The 20354-nt window shown below is 38.6% G+C and overlaps 1 protein-coding gene across 3 annotated transcripts in view; it reads right to left on the reverse strand.

The window, feature by feature from the left end:
• PPP2R2C (protein phosphatase 2 regulatory subunit Bgamma) overlaps nt 1-20354 on the reverse strand; it is a 187161-nt gene that overhangs the window by 128759 nt on the left and 38048 nt on the right. The window contains exon 1 of one of the 3 annotated variants that reach the window (XM_056490555.1): nt 1364-2267. The exons of 1 other annotated variant lie outside the window; for it this stretch is intronic. In XM_056490555.1, the coding sequence (XP_056346530.1) occupies nt 1364-1433 (70 nt within the window). In that variant the 5' untranslated portion in view covers nt 1434-2267. Of the gene's footprint in view, nt 1-1363; nt 2268-20354 lie in introns of those variants that run through there. One more of the 3 variants, XM_056490558.1, reaches the window with a different exon arrangement.

Genomic DNA, 20354 nt, shown 5'->3' on the forward strand with positions numbered 1-20354 from the left:
TACTATGCATTTTGCAGAATTGCATGTATTTACAAATTTAAACAAAGTTTCTGAAAACAGGTGACCACATCTCAAAACATAAATCATCATTCTGAAAAAAAAAAATTAATCTAAACTTCAAAACAAATTTGAAAATGCACCCAAACATAAACCAGAGTGCAAAGAATGTCCTAGAGGCAAGATTAGCAAGCAATTACACCAGTCACTAGTAACACTTATAGTACATAGTATTTTTCATCTTTTTTCTGAAAAATCTGCCTTGTGGCCCCGTTATGACAAAATCATCCTACTGTTTTCTCCAATCTAAAACTATTCAAACCATCAACAGTCAAGAGAGCATCAGCTGATCACGTTTCAGGACGCAGCATGGGAGTATTAAGTGACTGAGCATTGATCAAATGACGACAGAATCTGGAGACTGGGTCTGATGTTGACCCTGATGTTAAGTACATTCATATTATATAAGCCTACATTGAGTTACTGTTTCTGCTGGTGAAAAGTGCTGATAAAACTGTACATACAAATATATTTGCAAAGTCAAGCACCTATGAACACATTTCTCCTGTTCAATCAATCTTAAAATGGCCTACTCTTAAACCAACTTTCTGGCAAGGAAATACAGACCAATCCCTGACCCAACCATTTCACACTCTCAAGGTAAATTCTCTCAGCATTTAATGTATGTCACCTGCAGGAAAATTCCTTTTTATGTAATAACCTGCAAGTCACTGAATGGTTTCAAATGAAGGTGCCTTTTCTTTTCTCATGTACCTTGCACAGACACAGGGGATGGAAAGAAGGCAGAAGCATTTCAAAAGATGATGCTTACATATCCCTTCTAAATGCCTTCTAAATGTATACAGTTCTCTAGGGAACAATCAACTGAGCAATGTCTGTAATGCTCAGGATATAATTACCAAAATGAGATGCATAACCTTTATTACACCAGCAAAAACAGTTAACTTTACAGATTATTTCTCTTGCTTTGGTGCTCTCAAACCTTTCTTCTTCCTTTTTTTTTTGTTTTTTTTTTTAAGTAATAAAGTGCTTCCAATCTTCTACACTGCAGCTACTGTGCATTCAAAGCCAGGTGCTGCACACCTCACTAGAAAAACTCAGCACAATGCAAGACCTTCTCCAGCCCGTGTAGTTTCATATACTGCTGTAGCATGACAGAATGTCTTTGGGATTCAGCACATTCAGACAGATTCTGTTGCTACATCCCACAGAAAAACGCCTTGAAATTCCCCATGTTTAAAAAAGGAAAAAAAAAAAAGAACAGCCTACATCTCCAAACATGACAGAGCATTCCTGGCATAGAATATGCAATGCTAGAAGAGGAAAATGACAGTATTTATGTTACCTTCAGTCACATAGTTGTGGTCTCGCAGAAAGCTGTGGTTAATTTTCCGTGTGTCCGTGTCCTCGCCCATTTACAGCAGGATTACTCAGCATGCCTATCCGCAGTGGACTGATAGCATCAGCAGAGGTCGTCACAAGAGCACCATCCATGCTGCCACTGCCTAGCAGAGGCGGGGAACACACCGGGCCACTGAGCACAGCATAATGAGAGCTATTGAGGCAGCACAGATTGGGGGGGAGCGAATAACGAGCGCGGAAAAAAAAAAAAAAAAAAAAAAAAAAAAAAAAAAAAAAATAAATAAAATAAAATAAAAAAAAGAAGGGAAAGAAAGGGGAAAAAGAAGTAGCGGGAGAAAGCCGGAGAGAGAAAAGGCTCCGGGAATTTACGGATGCAGAAAGCCAGTAGGGAGCTCGCGTGAAAGGAATAGAGGCACTTCTCGCAGAGTTAAAGAATAGCCCAGTTGTGTCGCCAGGTACTCGGAGCACAGGCACAGGCAGCGGCTGGTGCCGGCGGCGGAGCGGGGCTCGGCGGAGCGGGCTCAGCGGAACCGGGCTGCAGCGGTGCGGGCTCAGCGGAACCGGGCTGCAGTGGTGCGGGCTCAGCAGAACCGGGCTGCAGCGGTGCGGGCTCAGCGGAACCGGGCTGCAGCGGTGCGGGCTCAGCAGAACCGGGCTGCAGCGGTGCGGGCTCAGCGGAACCGGGCTGCAGCGGTGCCGGCGCTGCGGGGCTCGGCGGGGCCGGGCTGCAGCGGTGCGGGCTCAGCAGAACCGGCTGTGCGGGGCTCAGCGGTGCGGGGTTCAGCCAAGCCGAGCCGAGCCGAGCCGAGCCGAGCCGAGCCGAGCCGAGCCGCGCCGCGCCGAGCCGAGCCGAGCCGAGCCGAGCCGAGCCGCGCCGGCCCCGCCGCTGTCACACGCCCGTGCCGCATCAGCGCTGGCCCCTCCCCGCCCGCCGCCCGCGGCCCAACCGCACCGCATCTGCATGGAGCAAAGTGAAAAATGACACTGCAGGTAATCATTTCAGCTCCTCTGCCGGGGAGGTGGGCAGCGAGAAACGCTGAGCGAGGGCGTCAGGGAGAAGAAACTTCAAGCTGATTAAACGCGTTTGCATCCACACGCAGCGCACACGAAGGTGCGGCCAGGATTTTGTGCTAGTCCTGCTGGCATCTGCAGCACAAGCAACAGTCGTTCAATGTCAGCCTTGTAAATAACACCGAAATTGTCAAATATCTGCCTGTGCAAAAGGATTCGTCAGAGGGAAGGCAACCCTTCAGAGGACATGAGATAAAATAACTGTTATTTATCTTTTTTACCCCCAATTTTGTAGAAAAATGTAAAACTACAAAATATTTAGAAACAACCTCTCTGGCTTCCCTGTACAGGAAAGAAAAGCTGGACAAAGGGAATGCTTGCAGGTCACTGCTTTTCTTAAATCTGCTACTCTTTCAGCTCATTATCCCATCATCTAGGAAAAGCAGTGTTGAAATATGTATACTCAGAAATATGAAAATAAGTAGAAAAGGAAAATTACTCACTTGCATTATAAAATAAAGGTTGCGCTTTAGCCCAAATGCTTAATGGTTTTTATTAGAGCAAAATTCTTTCAACTGAACAGACAAGCAGTTTCCTTTAGCTTTTAGTATCTATTCAAGAAACCACAAACTGTTTGCTGCAGAAAGTATGTATTCAGAAAAGGTAAGCACCACCAAAGTTTAAATATTTGAACAGAAAACAAATGGCTGTGTACCAAAACCACCACTACAGCATGATAAGGGAGTGCACAACCACAAAACCAATTGAGGAGAGAGAATCTTGAGCTTTAGGCCCTGGAATTGAACATGGAAAGTACAACTCAGTTGTCAGCATTACTCAGTATTTTGTGTAATGCTGGATCAATTTTTATCATTTTTTGTATTTGTTTTTCTTTTGTTGTAATGAACTAGGAGATACAGCTCTTGAAGGAAAATTCAAGTACCCTGCTATTCCTATAAACTGGCATGTGACTTTGAAAAAACTAGAGGACTATGTAAGAACCTGCTTAGGGATAAACATCTAATTTCAGGATTAAGCAAGGCTGGGAGGGAAAGAAGAATAGCAACAGAATGACCTTCTGCTTTTCTTCATTAATAAAGCAAAATAAAACAGACTCATCTCCAACCTGTGAAGTAAATATTGTAAAACCTTCACATTTGAGCAGGTGGGAAAGTAAGAGTAGTTATTCTGTATTTGCACCTGTACAGAACATGTTTTACATGTATGTGGGTTTTGGGGGTGACAATACTAGAAACGTTATTTCTGCATTGACGACATCAGTCACTACTGTGATGGTACCCAGAGCTCTCCAGTATCTGCCTTATCCTCTGCAGAAAAGAGGAAGGAAGCCTTGCAAATGCTGATATTTTGTTTGGACCAAATGGTTCTAATCTGTGATGGAGCTGGTTTATTTTGCCCTTTCCTGACACATTGTGTTCTCACCTTGGATTTGTTTTTCCAAAGACAAAAGGGTCTATGAGCATAATGCACTGCAAGTGAAATCCCAACTCTGCCAGAGTCCTTGGCAAAGAGTACAACAAGCAGCCAGCTTACTCTCAACTATTTAACACAACACTTACACCAGTCTGGGTCAAGAATATACCTCCCTTCAGCATCAGTGCAGACTGCCTGGCCTTACAAAAGTCTGTCCAGATCCCTTTGTAAAGCCTTCCTGCCCTCCAGCAAATCAAAAACTCTGATGGTGACCAGCTGGCAGCTAACTTTAACTGCATTTACCACCACTCCCTGGGCTCAGCCAGCCAGCCAGTTTTTACCCAGCAAAGAACACAACCACCCAAGTAAAGGCTGCCAGTTTCTCCAGGAGAATGTTGTGGCAAACTGTGTCAAAGGCTTTACTAAAGTTCATGTAGGCAACTCATCCACTAAGAGGATCACCTCACCACAGAATGAGATGAACAAGCTCAAGCAGGACTTGCCTTTCATGAACCTGTGCAGGCTGGGCATGCCCCTGATTGTCTTGTATGTGCTGTGTGATGTTGCTCAGGATGAGCTGCTCCATGACCCTCCTTGAGGTCAGGCTGACAGGCCCCTAGTTAACATATGTTCTTTCATTTCTGAGAAAAATAATTATATAGAAAATTTATTATTGAAAGGAAGCATATAATAAATTATGCAAACAATGAGTACAATCTCAAAAAAAGTCACACTCACAGTCTATTTAAAAACCATTGGAACCATTTTCTTTGTAAATACCTCTACATTTCTATGGCCAAGGTGTCTGCAATTTCTACAGTGGTTGAGAGAATTCTGCCCTTGTTCCTGCTCTTCCACGTAAACTCAGCAATAATTGTCCTTTATTTGTCCTCAATCAGTTCAAACTTTGCAATTTCTATGGTCTTTCATTTAGAGCCTACACTGGTCATTTGTTAGGTGTAATTTAAGCAGTTAGAGGTGCCTCCATTTTTCCTAAGAGCCAAGTGGATATTTTTGTTGAAGTCAAAATTTTAACTCCCATCCAGAGATAATTTTCCTCACACATCATTACAGAGGTTCATGGACAATTTCCTTAGGCATCACATCTGGTCAAATCACACTTACTTTGTTCTTTTTATTTTTAAGTTAAAAAAATGGAGGCACTCCATCTCATAAGGAGGAACAGAATGAGGAGGAAGCCTTTAACAAAAACCCTAGACAATATTCCCAGTGTGCATGCAAATCCTTTCCCTAAGATTATGAGCCAAATCCTTACTGTGTGGCAAATATTAGCACTCCACTGACTTAAGTAGGTCAGTTCACATGAGAAAGATTAGCAAAACTCTGCTCTAAATTTGTAGCACAATTTGTGAATCAACATTTGCAGATAACTAGCTGTGCCATTTTTTTGCTGCTTATTATCAATCCCACCTATAACCTGCATAATTTGATCTGGTCAAATACCCAGGGAGAAGGTGGTGAGGAAGGAAGCTTTAATCAAAAGTATATCAGTTATTTGGACTTCCATAGTAGTTCACAATCCTACTCACAAAACAACCTTGTAATTGAGTTGAATACAGTACAAACAGAGAAATAAAAGAGAGTCCTATCTTAAAGAATTTATAAGTAAACTATAAAATATAAGAACTACATACAGATGAGCAGCAACATTTAGGTAAACAGTGAGTCAGTAATGAGGATGGAGTCCTGGTTTAGAGTTTTCTTCAAAAGGAAGTCATTAGAGACTGTGGAGAGAAGCAATAAACTGGATTCAAGAGGCTGAAAAATTACTGCATAACAAGAATAAAAGAAGCTCAGACATAAAAGGAGGACAACTGGCCAGCAGGTCAAGGAGGAAAGCAAAAGGCAAGAGCAGACATGACACAGATGCCAATACAGACTATGGGTGTCAGTAAAAGAAGAGTTAAAAGGAGCAAAACAAACAAAAAATGGATCTGTGCCAGAAGAAAAATCTCATAGGACAGGGAAAGAAAATATTTAAAGAGAGTAATAAACCTACATTTCCCTTTGTCAGAGTTTTGGGCAGGAGAATCAGAGAAAGGGGAAATAGAAGGGAAAAACAAAACAAAACAAAAATAATAATAATTAAAAAAAGCCAGAAATGGAAGCCAGGGCAGCCAGTACCCCGAGGACAGAATTAAATACTATTTATGATACAAATGGAACTGAGAATGTAAGGATTGGTAACAGTGTAGTCTAACAGTAAGAAGTAAAGACAATGAGAACAAATCTTTGGCTGAATGACTGCTGGTCGTGTTTGCTCATCCCATTTCCAGCAGGAAGCTCTGCAGCAGCAGAGAGGGAGGAATTAGATATTAGAAGGGAGTTTGTCTTGAAGGTTACTGTGTAATCCTGTTCATAAATACCTGTTGAATACATGGCCATCCTGTTTTGCCCCTGCAGGACATTTATGTTCTCCTCTTAAACACACTTTCCTGAAGAGCCTTTAGTTAGCTTTGTCAGACACCAAGAGAACAACCTTTAATATTTAAAACTCTCAATATCTGAAATAGAACATCATCAGGTACTCCAAGTTTCCATTTCATTCCCAAATTCATCACTCCATCTGAATTTGAATAATTAAGCTTGAACTGCAATTGAAAGAAATAGTAGTGGAATACTTAAATATTTTCTTCATTTAATTAAACTTTTCATATACAGATCATTCTGTACTTAATTTAGCAAAATACAGTGGCTGTAAATAGAATGAAACAACTTTCAGTTGGCACAGAACTTTAATTATTTGTAAAGAACAAGAGATTTAAAGACTGTGATGGTAAAAAAAATCTTAGAAGTTGCAAAAATTTCACCAAAAGCAGACTATCTTAAAATATTATCTTAATTTAATGCTTGTGACATCAGAGGAGGGTTTTAAGAGCTTTGACAGCATTTGCTTCTAACCTTATCCAGGTATTTGCAAACTGTGCAAAACAATACAAAGTTCCTTCAAATTAAATAAGGTAACACGTAAATTAGTCAGCTGCAGAAAAAATACAAAAAAAAAAAAAAAAAAAGCCAATCATTGTCAATCATAGCTCATTGCATCTGAATTTGCTTATCAACAAAAAATGTTTATAAGCCAGATATTGTCTCCCTTTACATATGCACAGAGATGTAAAATGCTCTGCTCCTGACTTCTCCAGGTAGGCCATTGGCAAATTAGTTTTGCTGTTTATTTATTTGTTCAAAATGTCCACAAAAATAATTATTATTATATAGTACAGTCATACTTCTGTTCCAAATACTTTCATTTAAAAGGACAAAGCAACAAGGAATGTGATAAAAAGCTATTGCCCTAGTCTTCCTCCAGCTCTACTCAGCTTGGCAGAGAAGGACTCAGAATTCTCGGCCAGGCATAAGACAGCAAATTCACTCCCTTGAGTTTGTGTAGTTTTCCTGTGCAAGTCCTTCTGAAGTCCTTTTTGTGCTTGTTTAATAGCCAACACAATATACATTATATATATTACCACGCAGTTCCTTTTTTGATTATTTCTGAAAGCTAAACAAAGGTAAATGGATACTGCCAAAAGCTAACATAAAAAGCAATAGAAGAAAAATTATAACCATCATAGCTCTCAAGCAAAAATAAATTTTGTCTTATTAAACACCTCATAAGTAATCATTTAGAATCTTTACATTTACAGCATTTAATTCTTATTTTGCTACAGTCTTCAGTTACATTTTGTATTTAATATTTAAAATTATGATGCAGCCCAACAATTCTGTAAAAAACTAATGGCTGCTATCATAATTGGGAAAATATGTCATTATTCAAAAAGGGAAAATTTCTTCAACACACTACCTCTTTTGCTGTGTTAAATCTAAAAATAACACCCACCCAGAAGAAGTAATTTATTTCTAGCCAACATACTCCAGACACAGAGAAAAACTAATGCCTCCCAGCAGCTGGTGATTCTGGAAAGCAAGCAATTAAAAGTTAGCATGGAGTGATTTAAATTATAGAAGCCAATTTCTGTCCATGTCTTTCACCCTCTCTGTTTGGGTGAAAGTTGCATAAGGATCCTGGGCTGAGTCAGTGCCACTTTAAGGTTTGTAGGAAGCCAGAGCATGGGATGAACTGGATACAGACCACACTCACAGTTTTTCACAGAGGAGCCAGCAGGTTTGTTCTTATTTTTCTGTGATGTGCTAATGAGAGTGGTGAAACTAATCAATATGAAGAGCTCTGGGCCTGATTTAATGATTTTTACTGACTGGGAGAATGTAGCCAGGATATTTGGACATAAAGGTTCTTGCAAGAAGGCTCCTGAAGCAAAGCAGAAGCCCTGAGCTATGACACCCCTGTGGCCCCAGGATGCCCCTCTGTTCCTCTCTGGGGCCACTGCATCATTCTGGCTGCTGTGGAGGTTTCCCCATCCTACCACAGCAGCTGCACACCACAACCCTCCCTGTGCTCCATAATGAATGGTAATCCAGTCTGGCACTGCTGTTAAGTGTTCACTGTGAAGAAAGGAAGAATTTGGAAACATAAACATTCCTCATCAACTGGCCTGAATCAGTCCAGAGCAAGCCTGCAGCCAAAGAGCTGGAGCTGTGCTAGAAACAGCAACTGCATCTTTGCCTGGTCCATTTGTGGTTTAAAATCACATCTAAAACAAGTCCTGCAACCTATCAGCTAGTGAGCCCAGGGAAGCAGATAACAAGAGCATGAAAAAAATCCATTTTGTTCAGGAGTGAGTTCTGCACATTCTAGGGGCAAGTTTTAATTTGGCAAATTTCAGGATACTGTAACAGATTTCAGTGGGATCTAGGTTTAGCAAGAGATGGAAAGTAAGGGGAATGGAATCAGAGGAAGGAAAAGCAGAAAGAACAGACAAGATGCCAAAAGGAGATGCTGGAAGTTTTCCCAGAACTTACTAATTTGGAGGTTAAGCCTATTCAATGACTGCAGCAGGAATGGGAAGAGTGGTCTAAGGGAAAGAGCACAGGATGAAGAATAAAGGACCGAGCACTAATGCCATCTGTGAGGCTTTAGCCACATCATTTATCTTCTTTATTCTTTTTCACTCTTCCACTGCCTTGCCTATTTCAGCCAAAAATTACAAGAGCATAAACACTGTCTTCTCTAGTGCAGTCATCACAAGGAGACTGATGCAGGACCTTTGGGCAATGCTGATACTTATGAGACACTGTTCCGAGCTAAAGAAGCTCATCTGTTTCTAAAACAAGCCTCTGTGTCCTCTAAAACATGAGGCAGATTATTTACTCCACTGCAAACAATACCACAGTAAAAGAAAAAAAAAGGAGAAGGGTTCAAGATGAGTTTCACATAGAAAACCTCTGAGTGACAGGGCCTGTCACTTGCCAAGTAAGCCAGGGACCCTGGTGGACAAAAGAGAACAGAGCCTGAGGAAGAAAGTAGGCTTGGGGACAAGTGCTGAAACAAATGGCTGCGAATTAGCCTTTAACTTTCTACAGAGGTTACTCTGCTCTCCAGTTTCTCAAACTGAAGTGCTAATAAAAATATAAATATGCTCCAAACAAGAAATATTATGTACTTTATTTATGTACATATACTTTGTTACTTCTGTTTGGTGTGTACGGGGCACTTTCTCTCTAAAGGTACACCCTAGGATAGCATCCTCTCTCCAAATTACCCTACAATTTCAGTAAAGCTCACTACAATGTTCTCTTGCTGTGCAGGGGAGAAAAATTCTTTAAATGTACGTCTCTACATGCAAGCCTTCAAAATCATGCTGCATATTGTTTATTAAAACTAAAAGTTTTTATGTTATGCCCTTTCTTGTTCACAAAAAACAGAAAATCTAACCACACTACTAAAAAGTTATGAATTTGTAAAGCAGAAGTAGATCCTAAGAAGGATGGTTAAAGTCCTGCTGGAAAGGGCTGGAAATCATGAAGGAAATGTTTCAGTGGCTGTTGATGATGGCATCAGAGCACACAGAGCCAGAGGCAGCTGATGGAGACTGTCACAGCAGTGGAGCCTCAGGACAGAGCTGTGTGCTGCCTCCCCAGCAAGGCACCCAGCACACTGTCAGAAATGCTCTCCAGACAAATCCTATCACTGCACAGCCAGTGAGGCTGCAATTACTAAACTAATTTCATACCCTAAGACAAGATGACCCATATCTCAAATAACTTCTGTAGATGTCAGGCTCTGGAGTGGCACATAAAGCCTGCTGAGACTGAAAAGGCTGGAAAGAGACTAAAGAAGAACCTACACATATATACATGATGCAAAATAATTATAAAGTTGTCACTTGAAGGCACTGGAGAATCCAAATAAATGTTGCTTACAACACAGATCAGAAAGGGGCCTGATAAAGGAATTTATAGCAGGGATACAGGCACTGTCAGAACTTCTTCACACTGTGTAGACATATTTGTATACATATTTATCCAAGAAAGGACTGGGAAGAGAGGGAGAAAAGCAAGTGAGAACAGTTTCAAACCCATGCTAAGGGTCATATTCATCCTTCCCGAATTGCAGTGGACCAAAACACACATTTCAGCAGTACCCTGGTGTGGCATCTGTGTGGCCAGGCTACTACACAAACCACAGAGAAAAGAAAACACTTTCTAAGACAGCTTCCAAAACTCAGCATTCTGAAAAAATTAAGCCAATAAGATACAGAAACCTTGAGAGATCGAGCTTGAACAACTTCAACAGAAAAAAAAATCCAGAGGAGAGATCAAAGCAAATAGAAATAAAAAAAACTTTCCTTGCAAAATCAAGTGAGGAAACAGGAAATTCTTTTAAATACTATGGCCACTCATAAAATATCAGAAGCTGACTGAGAATTTGTAACACCTCTAATTATTTGTTAGGAACTATAGTGAGAGGACAAGGAGTCATTTCAGGTGCATTTTGATGCAAATTGAAAGAGGAGAAATTTTTGTCAGATATTACAAAGAAATTTTTTACTGTGAGAGTGGTAAAGCATTGAACAGGTTTCCCAGGGAGCTGTCACTGGCCCATCCAGGCAGTGTTGAAGGCCAGGTTGGATAAGGGGTGGATAAGGTGGGAGGTGTCCCTGCCCATGGCAGGAGGGGTTGGGACTATGATCTGTAAGGCCCATTCCAGCTCCCTTTTCTATGATCCTATGATTTTTCAGACTTTAAAAAATTAAAAATCAAATCAAAATAGCAGATTATTCACTCACATTAAAATGCAAATCACAGAGACTTCCTAACATTTTGCTAACTCAGACCTCAAAATATTTCAGGTAATAATAATTCAGAAACAATTCCTGCCCATGGCAAGTCTATTAAATAAAATCAACATAGAAGATCATTTATTACTAGTTTTGAATTCTATACACAGTCATACAAGGATGTCAGTTTGATATGGCACCTGACAGGACATTCAAATTGACTCCTTCCTTTCACCAGTGTAATTAATTTATTCAGAGAGGTATAATGCAAACAGCTTTTTCTCCAGCATTACCTTACACCACAAAGAGTAGTTGCATATTTTTGTGTTCTCCAATAACTAAAATGACATGCAAATCCAGCCATCTGAAGCACCTGCAGATCCCAGCCATCCTGGGCCACAGAGGCAAACAAAAAAGCAAAACAAAAAGCTGCTCTAGAAAATGCCACAGCACTAGATTTCTTTTCTTTTACATAATAATTACTGCAAAACAGTCTCGAGAGAGAGAGAAAAAAAATAGTTGTGTCAATATAAACAATGATTCTGCTGTTAGCCTTTCCTCTAGATCATCCAAATATTTAAACTTCTGTAGCATCAGATGTACAGTAACAAATGCTGCACCTGCTGTAAGAGCTGAGATTTCGGAAATAATACTTAGTTGGCAAAACAAAAGCTAAAAATAAATTCAAGATATTTAAAATGGGAAAAAAAAAAACAACCCACAGGAAAAAACACACAAGCACTCAATGGTGGGAGAAAAAAAAGTAATTTGTATGCAGAAATGTAGAAAGAAAGCTAGTACTGAATGACATTAAAAGTTTGCAAGACATATTAAACCCAGAATTCTGAGGAGTATGAAATCAACAGCAGCAATCAAAATTCAGAAAAACTGAACAAATCACAGAGGTAATCTGACATGGGAATTTGAGAATTCCAAAGCAAACAATGACTGAGAAGACTCCTGTAGGAATCAGCTGAAAGGAATGGAAGCACAAACATCAAATCAAATTATTTTTATTTTGGCTCTAGACACAGTAAGTGCAAATTAAATTATAGGAAAACTTATGAGGGAGAGTACAAGTGGAAAGCTATTAATTGATTTTCAAACCTAATGAAGGACTAAGCACCTACAAATTAAGTGCTGCAATGAAAACAGCAGCAATGCCTGGCCCCAAGCAGAATTTGGAAATATGGGGTAAAGTGTTTTGCCTACACAGTGTGGAAACCTCCCACCCAGGGAAGTTCCCTAGAACCAGCACCAGGAACACTAACCACAAATGTTCAAATATTCTTTCCAGAGCTTTGAGATCTCAAATAAGGTCACAAAATAGACATGCTCGCTGATATAAGATCTAGACCCTGAGTATGAATATAATCTAATAGGTGGTGACACTGAGTATTATTCCCTGAAAAAAATGGAAGACAGTCCTACCTTATTATATAATTGTGTGCTGTTAAGTCACATGGGAAATACAGTATCATTTTCTGTGTATGAAGATTTACCATATTTCCTGCTTAAGTTGCCACAGCCGTTGATAAAAAATGTATTATTTGTAGAACAAGCAATTATCCCAAGTAAAATGAACACATCTATGTCTTTGTGATGGAGCTCACCATGGTCAGGAAATCTGAAATTTTTGAGCCAAACCTGAGGTCAGTTTCAAGTTTTTGCATTGACAATTACTTTATGTGACAGAAAACAGTCACCTGAACAGGATATGGAACCACAACTGCATGCAACAGTGTGTACAAGAAAATTCAACTTGGCAAAGGGGAAAACAGGAACTGTCACCAAAAAGAGGCCAAAATTCCCCAGTATAATCTGCTGCTGGAGAAGAAAGCAAAGCAAAACCAAGATCCAGTGCCTCACTAACCACTTTAACAAAAAAAAGAAGGGGAGGTGTGGCCACTTAATAGTACGATTTTTGCTAAACTCTGCAAAATTATATTTAACCTTACTTACAGCTAGACAGGGATTAACACAGTTGCTGAGCAAGCATAAATGCTAGGCCTTAGCACATCTGCAGTCTGTAAGAGAATGAACTAATTTCAACTAATGAGCTGCTGAGCCAGCGCAAGGCAAAGACCAGAGCACGGGAAGTAATGCAATAATACTATGCTTAAGACAATTATAAATCAAAGAAAAGAGAATGATGTCTCTCAGCTTCACAGAGCAACTACCTGGTGAGGCATAAAAAAAACTATCAGTGAGACACCATACCTAAGGGCACAGTGACCAGCGAGCTGAGGAGGGAACAGAAGCAGTAAAACAAGTGAGTAGTCTGGGAAAGCAGGGAAGTGAGCTGTGGTTTTGGCAGTTTGGCAGGAATAAAGGCAAATTCAGAAGTCACTGTGGCAGGCACAGCAGAAGAGGACAAACAGTGCAGACCCCAGCAGCAGAAAACTGACCTTTTGCAGAGACATCAAGGTTTTTCTCTGAAAAACCTTGATACACCAGGAGGGATGTCCTTCAATCCCTCATGCCATGAGTACAGGCTGTAGGAGAGGGGGTTCATATATCTTATGGGTTGCAAGAGCACAAACACCTTAAAGTAAAGGTTTCTACCATAATCACAAAATAACAGAATCACAGAATGGTTAAGATTGGAAGGGAGCACTGGAAGTCACCTGATCAAACCTCCCTACTCAAGCAGGGTCCCCAAGAGCACATTACTTGGGATTGCATCCAGACAGCTTTTGAGTATCTCCAGAGGAGATGAAATTACATATGCTGATGACTATAGGCTCTTCTCATACCCACTGTCATTTATGTAATCTCTGCAGTTACAGAACTCCTCTGTCACCACCCCCACTGCCATTCTTACCTCATCACACCCTGCCTCACAGCCTGATTGCTGACACTGCTCGTGATCCTGACTTGTTCTGATTATCCCATAGCTAAGTGCCACTGATTTTTAGTTGTCACTACTTTGCTTTGCCCATAAACACTGTTGATCTGTATAAGCTTTTAAAAAATCCTGTCTCCATGTAAAATGAGTCTTCTTCCTTGCCAGATAACACTGCTGCACAAGCCCTCCATCAAAGCTAACCCCCATTAACACACTGTCAAAAACATAACAAAAAGGAAATACAGCTGCATTTTCTGTTAGGCTAAATGTATGCATGCAAGAAATACTCTAAGCCTGGCTTGAGCTTTCAGGGTAATTTCTTAGTGTCAGAAACTCAGTGGAGAAACAGGAACAACATGGTAAATTTAGCCATTTCCACCAAGTGGCACCCTATGAGCTTGACTACATATATTCAAGTATATTTAAGCATATAGCCAAGCATTAATATCTAACCATAAATCTCATCCTCATATCACTTAAGCATTTTTACAAATTTTAACATGCAGCTATGTTATCAAAAAATTGTTTCAAATAGAATGTAGCAGAAACATCTGGCAGTATGTAATTTGCATAGTTCTATTTAAAGAAATTTAATCTAAAGACTTCCTCAGTAGCACTCTTAGAAGTGTAATTCCTATAACTCCTTGGGACAGTAATTAAGAGTGGATTCTTAATTATGCAATTAATCTATAATAAATCAGGAAGATTTATCTTAAATTTGTGCCAATGATGGGAGCTTTTCAAGTTCACCAGAAAACACATGAATAGACCAATAATTTTATACAGTATGATTTCAGAGGAAGCACAGTAAACAATTTATTCTATGATATCAAATTGTTTGCAGACAAAGCTCAAGAATAAACAAGCAGGTCAACGTATTTCAACTATAGTTGAAATAATAACAAAGGAATAAAAAGAGAGAAAAATAAATCAATTCTACATTGCATTTAACCATCCAATTCTCCCTCTGACACTCCAACTTCTCACACACATTTCATGAATATGGTAAATTTGCCCAAACCTCCACTGTGCAGCATTCCCCAGCACTGTGGACTCTCATGAGCTACTAGAAGATGAATAGTCACTCTCTTCCCTTCCCCAGCTTTGGGTGTGGCTGAACTAGAATATTCTTTCAGCTTCAAGATAATTTTGCTTGTTTCTTTCTTGGTATACTATCAAAGCCCTTGAGAACTTTTACAGTCACATATACAGTCACATTTAATGACAAATACTTGTTGCCACAGCGATTCTTCAAAATTCTCTTCCTGCCACCACCAGTAAAGGTCCTTCCATTAACAAGAGCCTAACTCACCTCTACTGCATTTTATGGCCAAGAGCTGATGCTATTGCATTGCTTATATTCTGTTTGGAAAAAAAATCCAATTAGAATGGATTCATGACAAGCTAGACTCTGACCTTTAGTTTTGACTTTGGCTGCCTTTTGTTTGTTTGTGAGGCCCTGTAATTGTTTACACACAATATAAATAGAATCTGTGGCAGGTGAAATCCAAGCTCTGCAGCCTCTGTAGGTAACCTAGGGTTAGAGGTTAAAAAACATTGACATTATGACAAATTGCTGTAATTTGAGGAATAATCTGAAATCCTGCAGGGACACAATTGAGCCTGTGAGCCTAGTTGTTAATGATAATAAAAGCTGACACAGTAAAAACGATAAAATTAAAGAGAACACCCAGTAATATAAGTACCTCCAACATATGACATTGACAATCCAGTTAAGGGGGCCTGTAAAAATATCACTGGTGAGTAACTTATTACTCCATTTCCAGTTACAGAACTCTCCACTCATTTGTGGAAGTGCTTTTGTCTTTTCTGCTTACAAGCTATCTGGTTTTCATAATTTTTCAGAACATGCAGTTTTCATAATATTTTCTGTAATGCAAGGTCATAATTCCACTTTCTGATTAGTTTGTGTCTATGTACCAGTAGATAAAACCTGTATTTTTCATATAGTACACCCATGATACCTTTTTCTGTCTCTCTGACATATCATAAACCAGCTGGCAACATAAAATATAAATTGGCTAGCTGTAAGAACAGATGAATCATTAATTACTTATTCTGTACCAAAATAAGAGAGACCAATTTTACAGTATCAAATGGCAAGTGTAGCTGCTAATTAAAATTGTATTTCAAAAAAATCCCCAAACTCAATGAGCATTATTTAAGATTGTGTTGAAAACGATCTTTCAAGGTCATCTAGTGCCCCCTATATATATATATTACTTTTTAAAAATATTACCATTTCTCGGAATTTAGAAACATCAGTACTGAATTTTGCTCTGGCTTTGATTCTGTATTTTCATTCTCCAGCAATTCTTATATGTAATGAATTAGTGCATTCCATTACAAGAATCTTAAGATTTTTATTCTCTCATACTAAATTGTACCTTTCACAGGTTTCACACTTCAGATTACTGTTCTCTACTTCGTGGGATAAGGCAATAGTGTCTCCTCACAAATGTGACTTGCATGACATAAACTGTGTGCTGCTAATGTGAAAAAAATCCCCAAAATCCCCCAAACCCCAAAACTAAGGCTAACCAGTTTCTGACATCGCTTCCTTCTGATAATATGACCATCTGTAGATGGAGTAGAGAGTGTTCCCTAAGAAATTGGCTTATGATGAAGATAAAAAAGGGAATACAGCAATGGACAAAGTAGACTGACAAAACCTGAGAAACCATTAGGACTTGTTTTAGAAGTGCAGGAAGACTGAGACCCATTCTTTGGACTGGATGCTGTGATAAAGTCTAAAGCAGTAACACCACTGACACGTGGCTTGCTTCCAAACCTCTTCCAGCTTAATCCTTTAAATAAACACTCCAACCTGAAGGCTGGAAGGTTAAAAAAATGCTGTGTCTTTATTCATAATTGAGACACTTTGTTATAATATAGAAAATGAATGCAATTGATCTGCCTTTTAGTGGCAAAGTGCATTTACAATTATTTCCAGGATTTTATTTTTACAGCACTGAAAGCTATGCATGAGGATCCAAAGCTGCACATGCAGCCCGTGATCTTCATGCAGTGGATTTTGAAGATAATGATTGTTACATTACACAGATTATCCAGTGCCTTTTGGCACTCTTTTATGTTGCCTGGCATGTAGGTATTCAAAGTTTTATATTGCTACATATTGAAACATTCTGAAACTGCTACATATTTGTAAACTATTTATCTTTTTCTTGTATTATCTTATTTCTCATAAAATCTCATATTTTCTCTACTCCTCTCCATATCCAGCAGCTTCTCACTGACACCTGCCAAAGAGAGCACCAGGGACAGGCCAATCAATTTTCTTCCTTGTAGGATTTTCTTTTGTTGAGGTGGGGGCCTTATCAAAGGGGACAGCTTTCAAGAGCCCATCTACAGAACAGAAAGGGGAAATACTGCCCAACCAAAAATAATATGCAAATTAGGTTTTCATTCAGGATATACTATTTAACTACTTCACAACTGATAAGGAAAAACAGCATGAAACCCTTCATTGGAATCAAGCACATGGAAGCAACAGTTCCAAGATAACTTCTTCAAAAGGCAAGGGTCCCTAGGATAAGTTTATTGATTTGGTGATTTCTTCACCCAAAGTGTTGTCACTGATCTCTGTTGCTTGGTAGGCTTCTGTCAAGTTCTGCAGACTCTTTATAAAGGTCTTCAGATCAAACAGCTTAAAAATTACAAGTAATGAAGTGATATTCAAAGAGGAGTATTTCCTGTCAAATAAGACTTTCAGAAAAATTTCTACATCTAAATGTTGGAAACATTCAAACTGTAATCAAGCACACAACTAATTAGTATGGGAACTGAGATTGTTTTAAACACTCTTGTGTACGGGAAATAGCCCTAATTATTTGGTTTTGTCAAAAAATCATTTTTAAAAAATTTATTTTATTTTTTGATAAGAATTAAATATTCTAAATATAAATATATTTTCAAACTGTACTGTAACAAAGCAACTGTAATTATACAAAGCTGATGAGTGCTTTGTCCTACACCAGATTTTTTTATCCAGGCTTTTATCCTTTCTTGATCACAACAAAGCAGCACAATCACAAGCAAATCAAGGCTCCACTTTATGGATCCCTTTACTAATTTCCCAAAGACCTTCACAGATTTTACAGAGGAGTCCCTCTTGAAGCAGGCTGATTTTATTCATGCACTGTGCAAGATTGGGGCCCTTCTTCCTTTGTTCTTGTACAAATGACCATCCACTTTGGCACACTTGGCACTAACCCCACATTTCTAAAATTCAAGTGTTTTTCTGAGCCCATGCCCAGCCCTGGAAGAGAACAAAAGATGGAATAAAACTACAAAAGTTGCACAGCTTCTTATTTTGACAGTATCATTTTGAAAATTCTTATACACCATGAAGTGCCAAATTTGCAATTTTACTACCAGTAAAAACAACAAACAAAAACTGTATTAAGCCCTGAAGCACAAACTATGCACAATTTGGCTATGCTACACATGCTAAAGGATAATATCTAGTACATAAATGAAAGAATCTTTCCCAAGATCTTTTTTGTTTGAGAAAAGACTGGATGTGGCAATTTGTGCCATAGTCTAGTTGACAAAGTGGATTTAGGTTCTAGGCTGGACTTGATGATCTCAAAGGTCTTTTCAAACTTAGTTAATTCTGTGATTCTTTGATTCTTTTAGGCACCGAATCACAACTTATGACGAAAGACAGAAAATAAATTCTAGTAGAATTGCACTGTATTTCTACAGAGACTTACAGGGACAAGTCTTAAAAATAATACTGAAAATAGACAATACAAACACATAACAAAAGGTCTCATATGTATCTTTATATATTTGCCATGGAGACATTAAGCTATCTAAAGAAGCAGCTGAGCTTTCCCATATGAACAGATGCTCTCAAATCGAGTCTTCCCACCTTTCAAATACATTTCCATAGAGAAATATCTATACTGAAGAAAATAGTAACAAAATTTATATAAGTATATAGAAATATAAATATATGTGTATCATAATGACAACATTAAAAATAAAATCAATTTTAAAGCCTGTTAAAAGTTGCTGAAGGAATAGCTGAGTGTATCTAGTAGTTTCCAAGATAGTTAGAATGAACAATGAAAAACTCTTGGTAAGAGTACTTAGGTGTTCTAGTGTTCATTGCAAAGATGAAGATAAATTTAGATTTTATAACTAACTCAATACACATTTGAACAGGGATTTAGTGTTCCCCCTGGGAACTTCAAGAATGAAAAAGAAGCCAGAGCAAACCATGACATGGTTGCACAGCTATAAAATGTTAACACCTAAACAGAAGAACTAAAGTCATTTTCCCTCCTTTAAGCAAGCACCATAGTTAAAGAAAGTAATTGCCTCAAGGTTTCACACAAGGACTCACAGCCTTGGGAGCAGCCTCTGCAGTTAATAATCACAGTAACACACTTTGCATGAAGACATTTTAAAGGGCAAAAGATGCAGCATTTAATATTAAATAAAGATAAAACATAAATTAATATTGCAAGGATAGACAGGGCACTGACCTTGCTGATGCTATTTTTATATAGCATCTTTAATTAACTTAGTATATTTAGAACACAGTGTTTTATCTGTAAAGCATTTCTTTCAAATCAGCTACACTTCTGGAAGATTATGGAGAACTCATTAGAACAGCACCATCAATATTAAACACTGTATGGAATGTTATCTTGAAGTAGCATTTAAGCTACGTATATAAAATTGCACATTACATAACTGGACATATTGCAGAAAAATCTGAGCATTTACCACATGCACAGATTTGGGAGCTGGCTTTCATGTCACATCAACTAAGTAACAGCAGCAGTAATACTACTTGGAAATGCTGTCATAGGGAAAAAGCAGAAAGAACAAATCCTCATTTAACTGTCATGACTAAAAATTCTTTTATGCAATTTTTAAATTGACAGTGCAGTTAAAGGTGCATTTCTCACTTTCATATCATGTTGGTGAGGCCTTTGTTTCTCATTTTTTTAAAAAAACACTGAACTTTACATAAATGTTACTTGGGGTTACAGGACATGACCCATTTTGAAGATGCACCTTGCTTTCTACAGAAAATGTGTATTATCTAACACAATACAAATAGGTCAGTGCTTCTGTTCTAGTTCTTTTTGTTATAGCTAAAATCAGTACAGACTAAAATTAATACACACAGCAGATAAAGAAAATAGAAGTTATTACCATAGCAATACTCAAGAGATACAATTAGGTCACAAAAAACTGGGAGAAAAAGAGCAGAAGCATCACTTCAGAATCAATAGGCACTAGGAAAGGATGAGTTTAGCAAAAAACAATTGTGCATTAAGCAAATAGCCACAAAGAAAAGAAAAGGTGTTCAGCAAAGTAAAAAACCAGTAATTCACATCACCATAGTATTACCAAAGCCTAAGGTGGTATGCCAGCAAGCCTTGGAATTTTAAGCAGAAAATCATTTCAGCAGAAAATCAGTAACTTATGTTCATAATATTTCAGTAATAGAAAGGTAAGGG

This window comes from Oenanthe melanoleuca, chromosome 4 (assembly GCF_029582105.1).
Source record: "Oenanthe melanoleuca isolate GR-GAL-2019-014 chromosome 4, OMel1.0, whole genome shotgun sequence".
In the NCBI taxonomy this organism is placed as follows: Eukaryota; Metazoa; Chordata; class Aves; order Passeriformes; family Muscicapidae; genus Oenanthe; species Oenanthe melanoleuca.